A 19080-nucleotide genomic window follows, 5' to 3' on the forward strand; every position below is an offset into this window, starting at 1 on the left:
TCTGGGTTAAGGCCTTTCATCCTGACGTGTGCTTTGGGAATGCCTTGACCGGTTTAATATCTGCGAAGTGGTGATCTCTTGGCACCCGCAGCTGGGGTGACTTGCAATCATGCAGCCATGTTGTCATTATCTCGTGGCCATTTCGCAAAACCCTACCCCCCGCCAGGTGATGTGATACCGAATTAGTGGATACCAGCAACCAAGCACCCACGCAGCGACCGTTGAACCTTCTCCTCCACCGCTGTTGACTACTACATAGTATTCGGCGCACGAGACCAGGAGGACACCAGGAGGACACCAGGAGGACACCGTCTCAGCCACCCAAATAAAGGCCAGTATCCTTAGCGAAGGTGGACATCAAACAACTCCGGAACGGTGGCAGACTCGCCCCGAGACAGCGAAGCACCGCTCTTTCTCACTGGTTGGGACTAAGGTTCGGACCCAGTAGAGTCCACCCGCAAGAACCGTTCCTTTGAAGTCTCGGGGCTACAGACTATTCGAACCTCTCAAAACTGCATGTGGGATTTATTGGGCCGCGCGGTGATCGCGGAGGATTGGGGAGGATTGAGAAGGGGAAGGGGGGGTAGTTTAGGAATAGACTATTGACAACTCAAACAACGAACTTGCCGGGATGACGAGTTGGACTTGCGATCGGCCCTAGTTCGAGCGGCGATCATCACGCTTTCAAGGTTACTTGTTCGATAGCCAGCGGATCAAGGGAGATGAAACGGCTCAGGGCCTTATTCCCTTATTCCCCAGTATCCTGGTCTCTTGGGAACTCTATCGCCTGCACTTGTCCGTGCGAGCCAAATCCATAATTCCGTTTCTGCCGGGATGTAAGCTGCTGTTGGTTGGGCGTCCATGCTATGGTGTACTCGTACGGGAGTACCAATGTGTGTGTGTGTGTCTGCTTTGCGTAGTTTTTACTCGTACCTATTAGAACAGGCAGCGAAACAGAGACAGTAGAAGACACAGAGACACACACACACACAGAGAGAGAGAGAGAGAGAGAGAGAAAGAGTCGGCATCGCCGCCCCTTTTGAAATCCTCAATCATTCCCCTTCCCTTCTCTTCCCTCCCCCCCCCCCCCTCCCCTTCTCTCTCTCTCTCTGACTCTCCTCAATTTTCAAATATTTCTCCCCATCACCCCCTTAAAAAACCTTAAAGCTTCTTCTCTCTCATTTTTTGGGGATTTATTATTTGTGCATCTCTATCCGTCTTTTCTTCCCCGCAAAAAAAAAAAACAAAGGAAGAAGCGCAGTGATTACATAACCGGGCGCTCCTCCCCCCTTTGGTCTCCTTCGTCTCCCCGACTCAAACCTTTAGCAGCCTTGCTATCTACCATCTACCCCCTCCTCAGCCCGAATATTTCGGGCCGTGTCGGCTCTCTCTTTCTTGGTCCCGGATCCTCCTTTTTTAAATCGCCCCATGTCGTCCTAGATCCCTTCGTCTATCTTTTGTGGCAGAACCCCCCGTCCGGTAAGCTTGAACTCCCGCATCGGTACCCTCCCAAGTTCCTCCTCCCCCCTCCCCCTCCCCCCTCCCCTCGAATAACTCCCTATTCGGGGTTCATTCGGCCGTTTTTGGATTCATAGTTTCTTCCCCTGGGGGTTTTCGTTGGTTTTTCGGTCAAGGGTTGCTTGGTTTCTCGTTATCATGGAATCGTTCTCACTCGCTAACGATCGAAGGGCATAATGACTGGTGCGGACGAGACTCTTGTGGCCGCGACTGCGGTCTTGCAGTCTCTGGCCAGAGACGAGCCTACCGCTGGCTCATCTTCCCCTCCTTTTGATTTTCAATTTCCTTCAAGCAACGGTGCCAAATCTTCCACACTCCCCGGAGATCCGAGTCCTGCAAAGGCTGCCTTCGAGGCCGAGTTGGAGGCCTTGGTGCGCCGAGTGCACCACCTGGAATTCCAAGCTGTCAGTCATCACACGTTCCCCGACAATCCCCAGCAGACCACCCTGGCTGCTCTCGGATCCAACGAGAAGAACCCAGACTTTTTGTGGACCTTTGGGCTCGATCGCTTGTCGTCCGGTCAAGGTTCTGACTCTCATTGCCTCACACAGCAGCAAAACCTGAATCAACCCAATCGGCGACAGCGAACCCCCCTCGGGCCCCGAAGAGCAAGTGCAAGAGCAACCGCCCCCGACTGTGGACCTTGACGATGACGAAACCGACGAGGAGGACGAAACTGGAGCCCGCACCCGGGTCGTTCGCGAACAAGATATCAGCATCCTGCGAAACCATGTGCAAAAGCAGGCCGAGGAAATCAGCTTCCAGAAGGACATCATTGCGCAGGTCCGCGACGAACTGCTGAAACAAGAGGAGCACACCCGCCGTGCCCTCACCAAGGTTGAAAACGAGGATGTCGTCCTTCTGGAACGCGAATTACGCAAACATCAACAGGCAAACGAGGCCTTCCAGAAGGCTTTGCGAGAAATCGGTGGTATTATTACGCAGGTCGCCAACGGTGACCTCTCGATGAAGGTCCAAATTCATCCCCTGGAGATGGACCCGGAAATCGCTACTTTCAAACGAACAATTAACACCATGATGGACCAGCTACAAGTTTTCGGTAGTGAAGTATCTCGAGTCGCCCGTGAGGTCGGAACTGAAGGAATACTAGGTGGACAGGCACAAATCACCGGTGTCCATGGTATCTGGAAGGAACTTACTGAAAACGTGAACATTATGGCCAAAAACTTAACGGATCAGGTGCGAGAAATCGCTACTGTTACAACTGCTGTCGCGCACGGTGATCTCAGTCAGAAGATTGAAAGCCGTGCTCAAGGTGAAATTCTCGAACTGCAACAAACAATTAATACCATGGTGGACCAGCTTAGAACATTCGCAACCGAAGTCACACGAGTCGCTCGTGATGTCGGTACGGAAGGTGTGCTGGGAGGTCAAGCTCAAATAGAAGGTGTCCAGGGAATGTGGAACGAACTCACGGTCAATGTCAACGCAATGGCCAATAATCTGACAACGCAAGTACGAGATATCGCTACTGTCACTAAGGCCGTCGCCAAGGGTGACCTGACACAGAAGGTGCAAGCGAACTGCCGAGGTGAAATTGCTGAGCTCAAGGATATTATCAATTCCATGGTGGACCAGCTGCGACAATTTGCACAGGAAGTCACCAAGATCGCCAAGGAGGTCGGTACAGACGGTGTACTTGGTGGTCAAGCCACAGTGAACGACGTCGAAGGCACTTGGAAGGATCTCACTGAGAACGTCAATCGAATGGCTAATAACCTGACGACTCAAGTTCGTGAGATTGCTGATGTCACTACGGCTGTTGCCAAGGGTGACCTGACCAAGAAGGTCACAGCCAATGTCCAGGGTGAAATTCTTGACCTGAAGAGCACTATCAACGGCATGGTTGACCGTCTAAACACTTTCGCTTTCGAGGTCAGCAAGGTCGCCCGTGAGGTCGGTACCGATGGTACTCTAGGAGGCCAGGCAAAGGTCGACAATGTGGAAGGAAAATGGAAGGATCTTACCGACAACGTCAACACCATGGCCCAGAACCTGACATCCCAAGTGCGAAGTATATCCGATGTCACTCAGGCCATTGCCAAGGGTGACCTGAGCAAGAAGATTGAAGTACACGCCCAAGGAGAGATTCTTACCCTCAAGGTCACCATCAATCACATGGTGGGTCGGCTGGCTAAGTTCGCCATGGAACTCAAAAAGGTCGCCCGCGATGTCGGTGTCGATGGTAAAATGGGTGGACAAGCCAATGTTGAAGGAATTGCAGGTACTTGGAAAGAGATCACGGAGGACGTCAACACCATGGCCGAGAATCTCACATCCCAAGTGCGTGCTTTTGGTGAAATTACGGATGCCGCGACAGATGGAGATTTCACCAAACTCATTACTGTCAATGCTTCCGGTGAGATGGACGAACTGAAGCGCAAGATCAACAAGATGGTTTCCAATCTGCGGGATAGTATTCAGCGAAACACTGCCGCCAGGGAGGCTGCCGAACTTGCCAATCGCACCAAGTCCGAGTTCCTGGCCAATATGTCGCACGAGATCAGAACCCCGATGAATGGTATCATCGGAATGACGCAACTCACGTTGGATACCGATGACTTGAAACCATACACTCGAGAGATGCTGAATGTTGTACACAATTTGGCCAACAGTTTGCTCACGATCATCGACGATATACTAGATATCTCGAAGATTGAAGCCAACCGAATGGTCATTGAAAGCATTCCGTTCACCGTGCGTGGCACTGTTTTCAATGCTCTGAAGACACTGGCTGTCAAGGCAAATGAGAAGTTCCTGAGCCTGACGTATCAAGTCGACAATACGGTACCCGACTATGTTATTGGTGATCCATTCCGTCTACGCCAAATTATCCTCAATCTGGTTGGAAATGCCATCAAATTTACAGAGCATGGTGAGGTCAAACTCACCATCCGCAAATCGGATCGTGAACAATGTACCACCAACGAATATGCCTTCGAATTCTCCGTCTCCGACACGGGTATTGGTATTGAGGAAGACAAGTTGGACCTGATCTTTGATACCTTCCAACAGGCCGATGGTTCCACAACTCGTCGATTCGGTGGCACAGGCCTTGGTTTGTCCATCTCCAAGCGATTGGTCAATCTCATGGGCGGTGATGTCTGGGTCACCTCCGAGTACGGTCATGGAAGTACATTCCACTTCACCTGCGTCGTCAAACTTGCCGACCAATCATTGAAGGTTATTTCATCTCAACTTATGCCGTACCGTGACCACCGAGTCCTCTTCATCGACAAAGGACAGAATGGAATCCAGGCGGCTAATGTCATGAAAATGCTGAAGCAAATTGACTTGGAGCCACTGGTTGTGCGGAATGAAGAACATGTCCCACCACCTGAGATTCAGGACCCCTCCGGAAAGGAGTCGGGCCATGCGTACGATGTCATCATTGTGGACTCCGTCGACACCGCTCGGATTTTGCGAACTTTCGATGAGTTCAAGTATATTCCTATCGTGTTGGTCTGTCCCTTGGTATGCGTGAGCCTGAAGTCCGCTCTGGATCTTGGTATCAGCTCATATATGACGACACCCTGCCAACCCATCGATCTGGGCAATGGCATGCTACCAGCTCTTGAAGGCCGCTCGACCCCGATCACTACCGACAACTCCCGCTCCTTCGACATTCTTCTTGCCGAGGATAACGATGTGAACCAGCAACTTGCGATGAAGATTCTTCAAAAACACAACCACAACGTCTTTGTCGTCGGCAACGGTCTTGAGGCCGTTGAGGCCGTCAAGAAGCGCCGCTATGACGTTATCCTCATGGACGTTCAAATGCCTGTCATGGGAGGATTTGAAGCGACAGGCAAGATTCGCGAGTATGAACGGGAGAGCGCATTGCAGCGGACACCAATCATTGCTCTCACAGCACACGCCATGTTGGGAGATCGTGAAAAGTGCATCCAGGCCCAAATGGACGAGTATCTGTCCAAACCACTCAAGCAGAATCAAATGATGCAGACCATTCTCAAGTGTGCTACGCTCGGTGGCTCGCTTCTCGAAAAGAGCAAGGAGTCTCGGATCTCCAGCAGCGGAGAAATGCACCCGATTCATTCCTCCGTTCCGTCCGACAATCAGAATCAGCAACTGCAGCAACAGTCTCAAAATAAGATGCCCTTGCCAGCTCCCATGCGGCCGAGTGCTGAGACTCGCTCCGTCACCTCCTCCGGTCCGATCACTCGAGGAAGCGTAGTGGGTCCAACAGAGGACAAAGACGAAGAGATGATCGATGATCGGGTACGTTAAAAGCATTGTATGTTGAAGAGGAAAACACATTCGAACACCCTGGCTAATTCATATTGTTTTCTCAAACAGTCATTACTGCGGTCCAACAGTACCTGAGCATATTTGCATCTCTTGAACATGTACTTTCTCGCCATGCAAATCTGCCTCTATGGCTTGATGTGGCCCTTGATACCCTGTCTATATTGAGTCTTTCTGAGCGCTTCTTCTTAAAGAGCTCTTTTGAGAGGGCTCCGTGAGCATGTCCTCCATTTTCCTACTTTTGACATTTTGTTCATCTCATACCCACCAACCTCAATTCTCCTGTCATTTTCTCGCTTCACCAAGTGACCCCGTTTCTGCATTCGTTTACCATGGTACCTATCTCTGGTGGTGTTTGGCGTATCATTTTTTTATTATTTTCCAACAAGGGCCTGGGCAGTCAAGTGGGTGACTGAAAGGGGAGTTTGCAACAAGAAGGCGTGCTTTTACTTTTGATCTATCCCATTGGGATTTCCAGTGTCGTCACATTTGCTTTGCCATCTATTCTCTCGCTTGCAATCTTGCCTCGGAGCCTATTTCTGTCATCACTTCTATTTTTGTATTGTACCTAGTTGTTCCCTTCACGTTCTTGTCAAGTCATCTTTTTTGGTGCTAGAGAGGACGCCCAAGGTTCCGAGGCTTCTCTTTTCTTTTCTCTCCTGCCACTGGTGGTGTCTTAGCTAGTTCTTGCCTGGGGTGTTTCATTTCAGGCGAGGCTAAAATGCAAGAATTCATTCCATACTACCTATCCTCTCTCCGAGTCGTCTTGCCCTAATTGTACTGGTAGGTACTACTAGTACTAATATGTTGTAGAATGAAGACAATGAGCGCAGGTAGTTCCCCGACACACTCACTCCCTCAGAAAGGGGTTCTCAGAATTATAAAAACGAGCAATCATATTATTAGATCTATATAAGGCTGAAACTATCAGCCAGATCCTAAAAGTATTCAACTTAACGCCCTCCCCCTCGCTTCTAACAATACCAACCCCCAAGAATCAACGACGAAATTACCAGCAAATTAATTCCAAATACGACCCCAGTGCGGCCTCGAAGGGTGAACATTCGTCGCCGTCGCGGTGAATTGAGTCGAGGCATGGGTTACGTTAAGAGCAGTCGTCGCATTCGAGAAAGTACTGCTCGTGTTAGTGAACGGCGTGGTTATATTCCTCAGCACTCCCCGTTTAACGATACCGGGCTCCCGCCGAATCACATTGGAGTCTCGTCGTTGAAAATGACTTCCTTTCTCTTTGGCCTTTTCTGTGGGCGACGCTTCGGGGGTGGTGCTGGATTCGCCGGTGGTCGTGGACTCTTCGGTAGTCGTAGATGGAGACGTCTCTGGGGTTGTGGATGGAGATGTCTCTGGAGTCGTAGATGGAGATGTCTCTGGGGTCGTAGATGGAGACGTCTCTGGGGTTGTGGATGGAGATGTCTCTGGAGTCGTAGATGGAGATGTCTCTGGAGTTGTGGATGGAGACGATTCTGGGGGTGTGGTCGACGACGGTACTCTTGTCAAGGTGCTGGGGCTAGAGCCTGGGTTTGAGCTTGAGGTAGAAGGTGTGGAAGCTGTGGAAACTGGCCCGCTGGTTGTACTAGCTGCACTGGTTGTACGAGTGCTGGGGATGAAGGGAGTCGAGCTCTTGGAAGTAGTTTGCGATCCGGGGTTGGTTGTGCTTGCGCTTCCACTTCCACTTCCACTTCCAGATGCACTTCCAGATGCACTTCCAGATCCGCCGCCAGTTGCACTGCTCGAAGGATTGCTCGATCCTCCACCCGCTCCGCCTCCGCCAGAGGTTGAGGGTTTTCCACCACCACCGCCGCCACCACCAGCACTGCTGCTTCCTCCGCCAGCACCTCCACCCGCTCCACCTCCGCCTGGGTTCCCACCTCCACCTCCACCTGATGGACCACCTCCAGATGAACCGCCGCGAGAGGGACCACCGCCAGATGAGCCTCCTCCAGACGGGCCACCTCCTGACGGACCACCACCGCCAGATGTTGGACAGCTAGTCACTGTCACTGTCACTGTAGACGCAGTTGCAGTGGGGAAGAATGGGGCACAGATAGAAGAGATCTCAGGGCAGCTAGATCCGCTGGAGTTACCACCTCCAGGAGAAGTGCCTCCACCGGGGCTTGTACCTCCACCACCAGGAGAAGTTCCACCGCCAGGGGACGTACCACCACCACCAGGGGATGTGCCACCGCCAGGAGAGGTGCCGCCGCCGGGACTACCGGTAGAGCTTGGGCTAGCACCACCACTAGGGCTTGCACCGCTGCCGGGAGATGTGCCTCCACCAGGAGAAGTGCCACCACCAGGAGAAGTGCCACCGCCAGGGCTTGTACCACCGCCACCAGGGGAAGTTCCACCACCTGGTGAAGTGCCGCCGCCAGGAGAAGTACCACCACCAGGAGAGGTGCCGCCGCCGGGACTACCGATAGAGCTTGGGCTAGCACCACCACTAGGGCTTGTACCACCGCCAGGAGAAGTACCACCACCAGGAGAAGTGCCAACGCCAGGGCTTGTACCTCCACCACCAGGGGAAGTTCCACCACCTGGTGAAGTGCCGCCGCCAGGAGAAGTACCTCCTCTAGGGGATGTACCACCGCCAGGAGAAGTACCACCGCCAGGAGAAGTGCCACCACCAGGAGAAGTGCCACCGCCAGGGCTTGTACCACCACCAGGGGAAGTTCCACCACCGGGTGAAGTGCCACTGCCAGGGCTTGTACCACCACCAGGGGAAGTTCCACCACCGGGTGAAGTGCCGCCGCCAGGAGAAGTACCTCCTCTCAGGGGATGTACCACCGCCAGGGGATGTACCACCGCCAGGAGAAGTGCCACCGCCAGGGCTTGTACCACCGCCAGGAGAAGTACCACCACCGGGAGAAGTGCCGCCGCCAGGAGAAGTACCTCCTCTAGGGGATGTACCACCGCCAGGAGAAGTACCACCGCCAGGAGAAGTGCCACCACCAGGAGAAGTGCCACCGCCAGGGCTTGTACCACCACCAGGGGAAGTTCCACCACCGGGTGAAGTGCCACTGCCAGGGCTTGTACCACCACCAGGGGAAGTTCCACCACCGGGTGAAGTGCCGCCGCCAGGAGAAGTACCTCCTCTAGGGGATGTACCACCGCCAGGGGATGTACCACCGCCAGGAGAAGTGCCACCGCCAGGGCTTGTACCACCGCCAGGAGAAGTACCACCACCGGGAGAAGTGCCGCCACCAGGAGAAGTACCTCCTCTAGGGGATGTACCACCGCCAGGAGAGGTGCCGCCGCCAGGACTACCAGTAGAGCTCAGGGCTAGCACTACTACCACCAGGGCCTGTACCGCCACCGGGAGATGTGCCTCCACTAGGGCTAGTTCCTCCTCCAGGGGAGGTACCGCCACCAGGTGCACCAGTAGACCCAGTTGAAGTTGAGCAGGGATTTGCGGTCTCTTCACCAGAAGTTTCGGTAGCGGAAGCAACGGCTGAACTCAGGGCGCCCGTGTTGGCGATATTATGACGTTCCAGCAGGTGGCGGTTCTCGTCGCGATCAACGAGGATAGCGAGCTCGTCTGCACTCGCCGGGAGACTCTGCAAGAGTATGCAAGAAGCGGCGGCCAGCAAGGCCATGCATCTTTTAGGATACATGATGGGAGATCAAGAGTCTGGGCGTGGAAACAATCACCGAGTGAGTGTTCAGTCAAGAGGACAATTGATCATAGAAAAATTGAGACGTTCCGTGGCCACTCAAATTTATAATGGGTGCGATTGGATGGACAAGTAGCAAGAAAAGAGAATGTAAAACAAAGTCAATCGGATCGAAGCAAAGTCCACGCAACAGCCAACTTGATGCAGATCACAGCGTTGCACGACCCGCCGGACAGGAGCAGGATAACACACAGCGAAGCAATCTGGACAACAAGCAAAAGCGAAGATGGAAGCAAGGTAGAAGGACAGAGGGCGCAGAGACAAAGACCTTGTAATATGTAGCGCATAGCCAGAAACCTTGAAGGGTAGTGATGATCGAGCGATGTCATTGACTTGGCTTTCCAGGTATGGGCTGACGACCATATATGGTTGGTCTTGCTGAGAAAGCCCTATGTTTACCAAGTTCCATGGTCCTCCCAGCGCTTCCGGCCGTTCCTCTTGGAAATCTATTCGTGGGTTCCTCGGGCTTTGACAGATTCAGGTACCATCATTGTGACTGCCAAGTTACATAGATCTGGACCTGAATCTAGTTCCTGTTCCCCTCGGAGATATTATGCGATCTCCCAGTGGATGAGATCATTGTATCGTGAATTAATGGCCGCGCGAAAAAAGGAATGATGGATTCAACGATGAAAAATTGATTAGCATTAGTAAACTAGAAACTTTTTAACCTATGATAAGATGCATGCGAAATTGACGCGTATGTTTGTTGGGTCGCTAATTTGTCGTGGAGAGCAAAATAATTCCAAACCGCCTGGGACTCAGCATGGCGGTATCTTCAAATTCCAAAAAAAATTCAATCTCTGTGCAATTTTAGTCGCTTTTATTCTGTGAGGTCATGAAGTCGTGTCGTTGGTATTCAAAGGGTGGGTAATTCTTGCATTTGCAACTTTTTCAAGTATACATCGGCGCGTGGCCTATGTGAACTAGTAAATAGCGAGAGGACGACGCCAGCCGACCTGTATGACCTTTACGGCGGTACAGCAAGCGAGACCAGCCGCATAGCACACTGTAGTGAAAGCAATGAGGCCCCAGTATTCACCGTTGCAGCGCGATAGGATTTCTCCGGCGATGGGGATACCGGTCAGGGTGCTAGTAGCGAATATGTCAGTCAAGAGTACAAATGACATCAGAAACTGCGCTCAAGAACTGATACTTACCCAAAGCTTACAATCGTGTATGCGGTTGCGTAATAACGACCGTAGTTTTCGGTCTTGCACAGTTGACCGACGCAGACGGGCGTCAAACTGATGTTACTTCCACTGGAGAAGCCGAAGAGGACGGCATATACGATGAGCAATGCCAGACTGTTCCCGGCAGGAAGCCAGAGGCATGCATTGCATAGCAAGCAGAGAGCCACAGTTGCGATCAAAGTGTTGAATCGGCCAAGGAAATCAGCAAAGAATCCTGGAAGCCATCTTCCGAAGAACGAGCCAACGTTCAAAATGGCTACCATCTGGTATGAAAGTTTCGTGGAGAAGCCATGATCCAGAGCGTAAGAGGAGATGTAACTGATAGGCACGAAGAGACCCCACTCAATAAAGAACACGCTAGCGGTAGTCAATGCAAATCGAGGCTCGCGGAAAATCTTGAAATCCGGAAGGATATTTTCTCTAGAGAAAGGCCGTTGTGGTAGGCGAGATTTGATGAGTAGGTTTGCGAATCCAAAAGCGATTAGGCATATCAGGGCAATCACACGGGTTGCCCAGGCCCATCCAATCTTGGGAAAAAGGCTTTCCAGAATGAGGGGAAAGGCAATTCCTCCAATCGAGCCACCGGTAGCAGCAATACCAGTTGCGACTCCACGTTTTTCAAAGAAGAAATGACCGATTGCTGAGATGGCTGGGGTGAATATCAAAGACGCGCCCACTCCGCCCAGAACACCGATCACAAGCATGAAATGCCAGTACTTGGTACAAAATCCCAGGAGGATCATCATTGCCATCTCACAAATGGAGCCTGCCAGGACAAGAAAACGTGGCCCGCGGGCATCGAAGATGGGGCCGATCTGAACACCGCAGAAGAAGGTCAAGAAGGCATACATGCCAAAGATCCACCCGATGTTACCGGAGCTATAGTCTTTCAGCTGGTTATTCTCGATGTAGGCCTGGAAAGTACCGATGGTGTTGACGAGTCCCAGGGAGCCAAAAAGACCCAAGAAACTCCCGAGCACCACCAGCCATGCTTCAAGCCCACCCTCTGGGTAAGTGTTTCCCTCCGCGTCAGTCGTGACCCGGCTCATGGGGTCCATACGAACGGAGCGGTGTGAAGGGGCTACCGTAGAAGCCGTGCGATAGAGCTCATCGCTATTGTCTGACTTGTTGGTGGTAGCTGGCTCATATTCGGCATCCTGGTTGGGGTTGTGGGTTTGTTCCTGCTTTTCAAAATCGGAGACATGCGTACCAGTCTTTTCCAGATCGGGTCCGGTCACCTGGTCCTCTGTCTCGTGGATTTCAGACACGACCGTGTGGTCGAGAGTAGGGTCAATACCATGTTGATGGCGACCCGATGCATTAGATGTTGTGGTGGTGAGGCCCGAAAAAGTGGACATTATATGTGGGGGGGGTAGTTCCGCCGTCCCCAGGTTGCTTTAGGTTTTTCTTCCCTTATGATGAAGGTGACAAATTTCTGTCGAGGAAGTGCCCTCTCACGCTGCCTTTGATGTACTTGAAGGCCGAGTTATTGTGGGGGTCTAGGGGGAGATGAAAATGTTTTTTAAAGATGGAGAGGGGTCATTAGCAATCCAAAAGTTGGGAGTTCACCTCATCCTGTGGTGTTCTCCCCGATTGGCTTTGAGCATGGTTCCTGGGTCTTTCTAGGCCCGTTTTCATAACGTGGAAAATTCGGTCACGAACGGCTATTGGTGGCGGGTAAGTGGGCCATTCTCGCCCGGCTGTTGCTCCGTACGGAGTACTCCATTTCTCTATGTATACGGAGTACGAATTAGACATTTCTACTCCGAACTCCGATTGATATAATACGCCGTTATAGGATTGAAGCACTCAAGAGAGGGCCATGAAAACGTGCAGATTCGGAGAATTTACCCAATCAACCCCATTTACCACATGCGTTGCCGGAGGATCGGCATGGACCGACAGGAAGCATGCCTTGTGTAACCAAGCCATATGTTTGCCCAATGAAAGCGGAACCATGTGGCAAGTAAATATTTGCCTCGACAAAGGAGGATCGTAGTCTTAACCCGATAGCTACCACTGATATGTTCACTCAGGCAAGTCCCGCGGTGGATCTCAAGGACTACTTTGGGAGCCTCAGGATGTCTCTTTCTTTTGGTGAGATATCAATTGCTTTGCTTCATATAGTCTTAACTGTGGTCGTCTTTCATCCAATTGGGCTTGTGGTTTAGTGGTATAATACTCCCTTAGCATGGGAGTGGTCCGGGGTTCGATTCCCCGCGAGTCCATCTTTTTGCTGAACCCTGCTAAGGGTACCTGGGCACTTTAGAGGTGAAGGATAGGTTTCTTCTTCTTTTATGAAGAGTGCTTTTTTGGTTCCAGCAGGGTTTATTTAAATCCAAAGTCCTTTGGTGCCCAGGTTTGTTCTGTCTCGATCTGTTGGCGGGGTTGTGACAGGCAGGCGGGTATATATATATAGTAGTAACTGCGAATAGACATCAATTAACCACCGACAGGCTTCCCAGGTTCAACTTGAAGTCCCCTCCTGTTCAACTTCTGGATAAATCTTATAGCGGTCCAGGTACCTCGGCACTGCAGCGAGTCAAAGGCTAATCCAGAACTTATCACCCGAAACAAGCAATTTCAGCTCATGTACGGAGTACTATCGCAGCCAATACCCATCCCGCACCCGCGTTCATCGCAAGCCACGGCGGGTCCTGATAGTCAGGGGCCCTTTGTTATCTCTGAGATAGTAAACCGAGATAAACCGAGTTATCCCTCTACTAATGGCCTCATTTTTAAATGAAAGACTTTTTTAGGCATGACTCACTAGCCTACTAACCATGACATATGCAACATGTAAGCTACGTACATGGATAACGGAGTCAGAGAGTCTCAGCACAGGTTCTTTAATGTAGCCGTATGATCCGAGCGGGGAGGGGTCACAATGGGCGTAGCCTAATTGATGTCACCACGCGAGAGAAGAGGAGAAGCTAGATCGAGTCTTGTCATCAATCTCCGGGCGCAATAAGCCTATTTGTCGGAATCCCGTCGCGGTCCCGGGAAGCCCTAATCTACTGAATAACATCCGCCCGGAGACAGAAATTGACACACCAAGAGAGAACAGTAGGCTGGAAAATGGGAGTTTCCAACATGAAAGGCAACTCTGTCTGCCCGCTAGATAAATTCAGCTCTGTCCAAGGAAATGGGGAACCGGAAACAAAGGGACGCAGATCGGTTAAAGCTGGGGCGAGCGATTTGCATGCGAGTTACCATTTCCGGGGCTGGCGGAGATTCTAAACCCCGCTTGCGCAGTGCAAGTTGACCTCAGTGGCTCACTGGTATCGAAGAGGGGGACCCAGTAATGGCACAAGAAGAAGCATTGCCTTGCCGGCCGCTAATCAATTTATGGGGTTAGCATGAAAAGTGTCGAGGGCACAGAGTACATATTTAGTTTGCATTCACCCGCTCCAGTTTGTTTACTCCGCAGAGTGAATATTTTCATGGGTTCTCCCAAGTCACACCCATTTTCTCCGATAGCCTAAAATGCTGTTGAAATCTGTTTTGACCTCCGGTCTCCTAGCCCTTGCACTGGGCTCGGAGACTGTCGCTGCATCCAAGCATGGTCGTTTTGCTGAGCACGCCCGTGCTCCGCTGAAGAACGCCAAACGGGCAGCGGAGGCTGCTCAGGCGAAGCATGTGCGAACCGAAAAAGATTTTCGGTTCTCGAACAAGAAGACCGAGAGTGAGTACTGTCGCGTGATTTACTGATTTGCTTCGCTGACCATTCGCCCAGAGTACCTGGTTAACCATCTGCCTGATGTACCCTTCGACATCGGAGAGATGTATTCCGGCCTCATGCCGATTGACATGAGCAATAGCTCCCGGGCGCTGTTTTTCATTTACCAACCGACCATTGGGAAGCCTGTGGACGAGGTGACTATCTGGCTGAATGGTGGACCTGGCTGCAGTTCCATGGAGAGCTTCCTCCAGGAAACCGGTCGTTTCCTGTGGCAACCTGGTACCTTTGCGCCAGTAGAGAATCCATATTCCTGGGTGAACCTCACAAATGTCTTGTGGTTAGTATCAAGCATCGTCGTTGGATACACTAGGAGAAGTAGTGTGTTAACTCTCACTCCAGGGTCGACCAGCCGGTTGGAACTGGCTACTCTATCGGTACACCAACTGCCACCACCCAAGAAGAAACAGCACAGGATTTTGTCAAGTTCTTCAAGAATTTCCAAAAGACCTTCGGTATCAAAAACTTCAAGATCTATGTCACCGGTGAAAGTTATGCTGGTCGCTACGTCCCTTACATCTCAGCTGCAATGCTGGACGAAGATGACAAGGAGTACTTCGACCTACAAGGTTAGTGAGAATGGGAACTATCAAGATAGAATATCATTAACCGTCAACAGGTGCACTTGCTTATGACCCTTGCATTGGTCAATTCGACTACGTCCAAGAACAAGTCCCAGTAGTGCCACTCGTTCAGAACAATGCAAACCTGTTCAACTTCAATGAGTCATTCATGAACGAGCTCGAGCACTTGCACAAGACCTGTGGATACAGCGATTTTATCGACAAGTACCTGACCTTCCCTCCACCCGAGGAGCAGCCAACCAAGATTTTCAACCACACCACAGACGCCAAGTGTGATGTTTTCGATATGGTTTACAACGAGATCTTCAGCATCAACCCATGCTTTGATCTGTACGAGATTAACCTGATGTGTCCCTTGCTGTGGGATGTACTGGCCTTCCCCACCTCGCTTGTCTACCAGGCCGAAGGCTCGACCGTCTATTTTGACAGGAAGGACGTCAAACATGCCTTGCATGCACCCAATGTAACCTGGGCTGAATGCTCAGCTGAGCCTGTTTTCGTGGGCGGCAACGCAGGTCCTGAACAAGAAGGCGATACCTCAGCAAACCCTATCGAAAAGGTCTTGCCTCAGGTGATTGAGGCAACGAATCGTGTTCTCATCAGCAATGGCGATTATGACATGGTCATTATCACCAATGGTACACTGCTATCCATCCAGAATATGACTTGGAACGGCCACCTCGGATTCCAGGAGAAGCCCGAAACACCCATCGACATTGAGATCCCTGACCTTATGTACAAGAGTGTTTTTGAGGAAAATGGCGCATCGAGTCTTGACGGGCCCCAGGGCATCATGGGTATTCAGCACTTCGAACGTGGATTGATGTGGGCAGAGACCTATATGTCTGGCCACATGCAGCCACAGTACCAGCCGCGTGTTGCCTATCGCCATTTAGAATGGCTACTGAAGCGGACGGACTCACTTTGAAAGTGCGCATCGGAGCGAAAGCACTGTGGTTACACAGAAGCAGCATGGTGTATGGGCATTAGCAATCTCGTACATAGCAACAAAGACGTCTAATGAAATAGCAAATGAAATTGCACATATGACGAAACCCTCTTCTCTCACAGTAGATTCTCAAGAACGGTGGTAGGTAGCACTGACCGCAACTCTGATAGCATTTCGCGTACTGCGCCAGGTTGACCAAGAATCCAGGGATTTTATTTACCCCAGAAAAGATGAAACCGGCCCGGATCAGCCTTGCATTCGGACCGTGTGGCCCATCTCCGCATCATGTATCAGTCCTTCTCCATAAGTCAGTCTCAAGTACCCGGAATGGCCGTGCATACAGGAGCCTATCTCAGCTAGAGTTTTCCGCGGGAAACCTTGATCCCGTTATCTCCCTATTGTATTCGAGATGATAAGTCCGATCTACAGAGATAACCGCCAAAGAATTATCTTGTGATGTCAGCCGTCACCGCCACCTGGACTGGATTTCCGTTTTAAGTTATTTTTCACAGCGCCGCCCCTGTCTTACATTCGAAAATGATTGCTAACCCAGGTGTATCAGAGTCGGGTCTACCGGGTCTTGGGGATTTCAATTATCGTGCCGAGAAAGTTTTCAACAGGGGGTTGGAACATAGTGACCAGTGGGATTCTTTATATCCCCAGTCTATGGACGAGACATGGTATTAAGGTTTCAGTCCAGATATTCCGGAATATATGGCGCCTGGGGCGGAGCCGCAGGGTGCTCACTAGTAATACGTACCCTGTGAATTGGTATATAACTCATTTGGGAGGGAATTGTAAGCGTTTGATGACTCGTATCGTCATGAATCCTCTCCGCACGGCCCTAAGGAAAGAGGTAAGTACGCGGGGTTTATACTGAAGCGAGGTCATGGATGCATAGTACTAGCTCTCTTTCAGCCATATGATTCCACGTATGTAGCAAAACTAGTTTATACAGATAAGAATGATGAGTTATTTTCTTGACAATGATGCCCGATCTACAGCACGCCTGTCTCCTGTTCTATTCTGTGAAGCGGAGATGCTCCGAAAAAGAAGCTATGGATTATCCCATTGGTCTATGTCCGGAGTGGAGACTGCAAGATAGTTTGATGCCTGTTGACACACTGGTCATTCAATTACAATGATGTAGATTATGCAAGAGCTTAAGCACAGTTACGACGGCAGTATGCTTCATGATGCCCTGAGCTACCCCGGGAATACCAAAGTGGGCAATTCCTTTCCCGCTTCTAAATGCAAGAGCTCCTTTGCACAGCCAGTATGAAATTGTCGCGTGGTTAGCATGATTTATTGTGATGCACCCTCCAGATGTTCATTTGCAATCTAGTCGCCTCTTAATTGAGCGGCAGCTTGCGACCAGGCCAGCCTCGGCCAGCCCGCCAGCCCGCCAGCCAAGACATAAGGCTACCGGTGTAACGCACGGTCTGTTACCCGCACTCTTGGTTGTAAAATTCAATATGAAAAGTTGGGGCTGAAAAGATATGCTTCAATGGAGCGTTCGTTCTGAATATTACTTTCTTTCTCACTCCCTCTCTTGTTCTTGTTTTTGGCATGGAGTTCAGACATACGAATAATTCGATTGGTTCCCATTGGGTATTGTTATGGTACTGTAGGTACCGAGTCCACAAGGAGTCGGGAATTGCCGGGGACCACCCCCAGTCTCCACGTCGTAATGAAAAAAAGGAAAGAAAAAGAAGCCAGGACCACCGACCCACGTCTCACACAAGTGTAGGATCGGGGGCGTCGCGACAAGCAGTGTCGGGTGGCGGCGCCCACGTTACAAGGGGGATACCTGGAGTAAATTACCATCGGCCGATGGAAAAAGCACTGGTCGCCAGGGCGGACACTCTGATTCGTGCAGTGAGCTACGCGAAGGCAGAACTGGCCAGTCATATTGCCCGTATCCTGTTATTAGGAGGGTCGTTCATCAAAAGTCTTTCGCCTCTCCAGATCGATTTTGTACCCATGGCTCCGGAGGGGTCAGTCCCGAATGCGGCCAAGACGAAGCGCCACCAGGTTTCGTTGAGAAGGTCGTGCTCGTTGTGAAATCATATCTTCCCTATAGGACATTAGGACATCCTTTCTTGAAGTTGCGGGGGATCGACATCGGCACGTTGAGACAGTACAAGTATCGGTGTGTAATGGAGTCAGTCATTTTGCAGACGATGGACAGAGAGAAAACCAGAAATGGCGATTGGATGAGCAGAATTCATCGGCAGAGAAGGGCGATGACGTCGTCCCGAACACGTGGAGGTTATTGTATGCGGTTTCTATGGCTAAACGACCATTTTGATACGGTTCCAATTGGCTCTCACTCCCATTATCGGATATTCTTGAGGCTGTGCCACGGAGTATGCCCGCGCGACATTCTAGCCCTGGGAAGTTTCCATCCACCACCGTACTGCCTATCTCGATCCTTTGATAGGGAATAGGGAAGTCGAATGGGAAACTTCACGGACCGCATAGAGCGGACCGGCCTCCCAGAGCGGCCCGAGACGAGTAGCCAGTCAAGCGTTGAAGATGACGCCTCTGAGTGATCGCCTGCCAGGGTGTGGCTGCGCTATGCCGTGTTCGGCAGCTCGTCGTGTTCAGGGGGGCGCCGAGCCTTGTTTCTTTCCCTCTAGTACTTTTCTCTCTTGATGATATCCTTTACATCACAACTCTTTTTTTTGATTTCTTTAAATTTAAATTTGCCCATGAACATTTTCGAGGCTCCGAGATCAACCATACTACTACACTACTAGTAGTATCTGTACCCCAGTCCTGTAATCCTGTAATACCAATACCAGTCAACCCCAGACGGGATGGGCAAACCCGAAATGCACTTGTCTTTCGCGCTAATCCCCTTTTGGTGCTAGCTGAGAGAGGGTCCCCCCGGCCTTGTCGCAATTTGGAAATGGAAACAACCGGACATCCCGTAATTTAATACCATCGTTACTTCTCTGCTCCGGGGGAAAAAAAGGTGGGAAAAAAAGGAAGGGAAAGCGCGATACTGGGTTTCCGTGGTTTCTATTTTCTATATTAGACCTCTCCCATCGGCTTCCTTTTCTCTCTTTTTCTTCTTCTTCTCTTCAACCTTCCAACTTCCCCTCTCCTCCCCACC

General features: G+C 51.1%; 5 protein-coding genes across 5 annotated transcripts; 3 read left to right on the top strand and 2 right to left on the bottom strand.

Moving 5' to 3' along the window:
• Positions 1-1694: 1694 nt before the first annotated feature.
• tcsC (putative two-component osmosensing histidine kinase (Bos1)) lies at positions 1695-5883 on the top strand (the record flags this gene model as incomplete). The annotated part of the gene is made up of 3 exons (XM_056633879.1): positions 1695-2032; positions 2103-5778; positions 5857-5883. The coding sequence occupies 3 exons, from the start codon at positions 1695-1697 to the stop codon at positions 5881-5883; spliced, it is 4041 nt and encodes a 1346-aa protein (XP_056484499.1).
• Positions 5884-6825: 942 nt separating this feature from the next.
• N7509_009243 (putative extracellular threonine rich protein) lies at positions 6826-9434 on the bottom strand (the record flags this gene model as incomplete). The annotated part of the gene is made up of 2 exons (XM_056633880.1): positions 6826-9083; positions 9155-9434. 2 exons carry the CDS (start codon positions 9432-9434, stop codon positions 6826-6828), a joined length of 2538 nt encoding a protein of 845 aa, XP_056484500.1.
• Positions 9435-9544: 110 nt separating this feature from the next.
• Positions 9545-9769, top strand: N7509_009244 (uncharacterized protein; the record flags this gene model as incomplete). Its single annotated transcript, XM_056633881.1, has 1 exon — positions 9545-9769. The coding sequence occupies one exon, from the start codon at positions 9545-9547 to the stop codon at positions 9767-9769; it is 225 nt and encodes a 74-aa protein (XP_056484501.1).
• Positions 9770-10420: 651 nt separating this feature from the next.
• N7509_009245 (MCT family MFS transporter) lies at positions 10421-12045 on the bottom strand (the record flags this gene model as incomplete). Its single annotated transcript, XM_056633882.1, has 2 exons — positions 10421-10586; positions 10655-12045. The coding sequence occupies 2 exons, from the start codon at positions 12043-12045 to the stop codon at positions 10421-10423; spliced, it is 1557 nt and encodes a 518-aa protein (XP_056484502.1).
• A 2128-nt stretch (positions 12046-14173) lies between these two features.
• sxa2 (putative pheromone processing carboxypeptidase (Sxa2)) lies at positions 14174-15938 on the top strand (the record flags this gene model as incomplete). The annotated part of the gene is made up of 4 exons (XM_056633883.1): positions 14174-14372; positions 14424-14706; positions 14769-14995; positions 15046-15938. 4 exons carry the CDS (start codon positions 14174-14176, stop codon positions 15936-15938), a joined length of 1602 nt encoding a protein of 533 aa, XP_056484503.1.
• Positions 15939-19080: the final 3142 nt, after the last annotated feature.

This window comes from Penicillium cosmopolitanum (assembly GCF_028827165.1).
Source record: "Penicillium cosmopolitanum strain IBT 29677 chromosome Unknown utg000009l:1.0-9042332.0:1.0-9050551.0, whole genome shotgun sequence".
Taxonomy (NCBI): Eukaryota; Fungi; Ascomycota; class Eurotiomycetes; order Eurotiales; family Aspergillaceae; genus Penicillium; species Penicillium cosmopolitanum.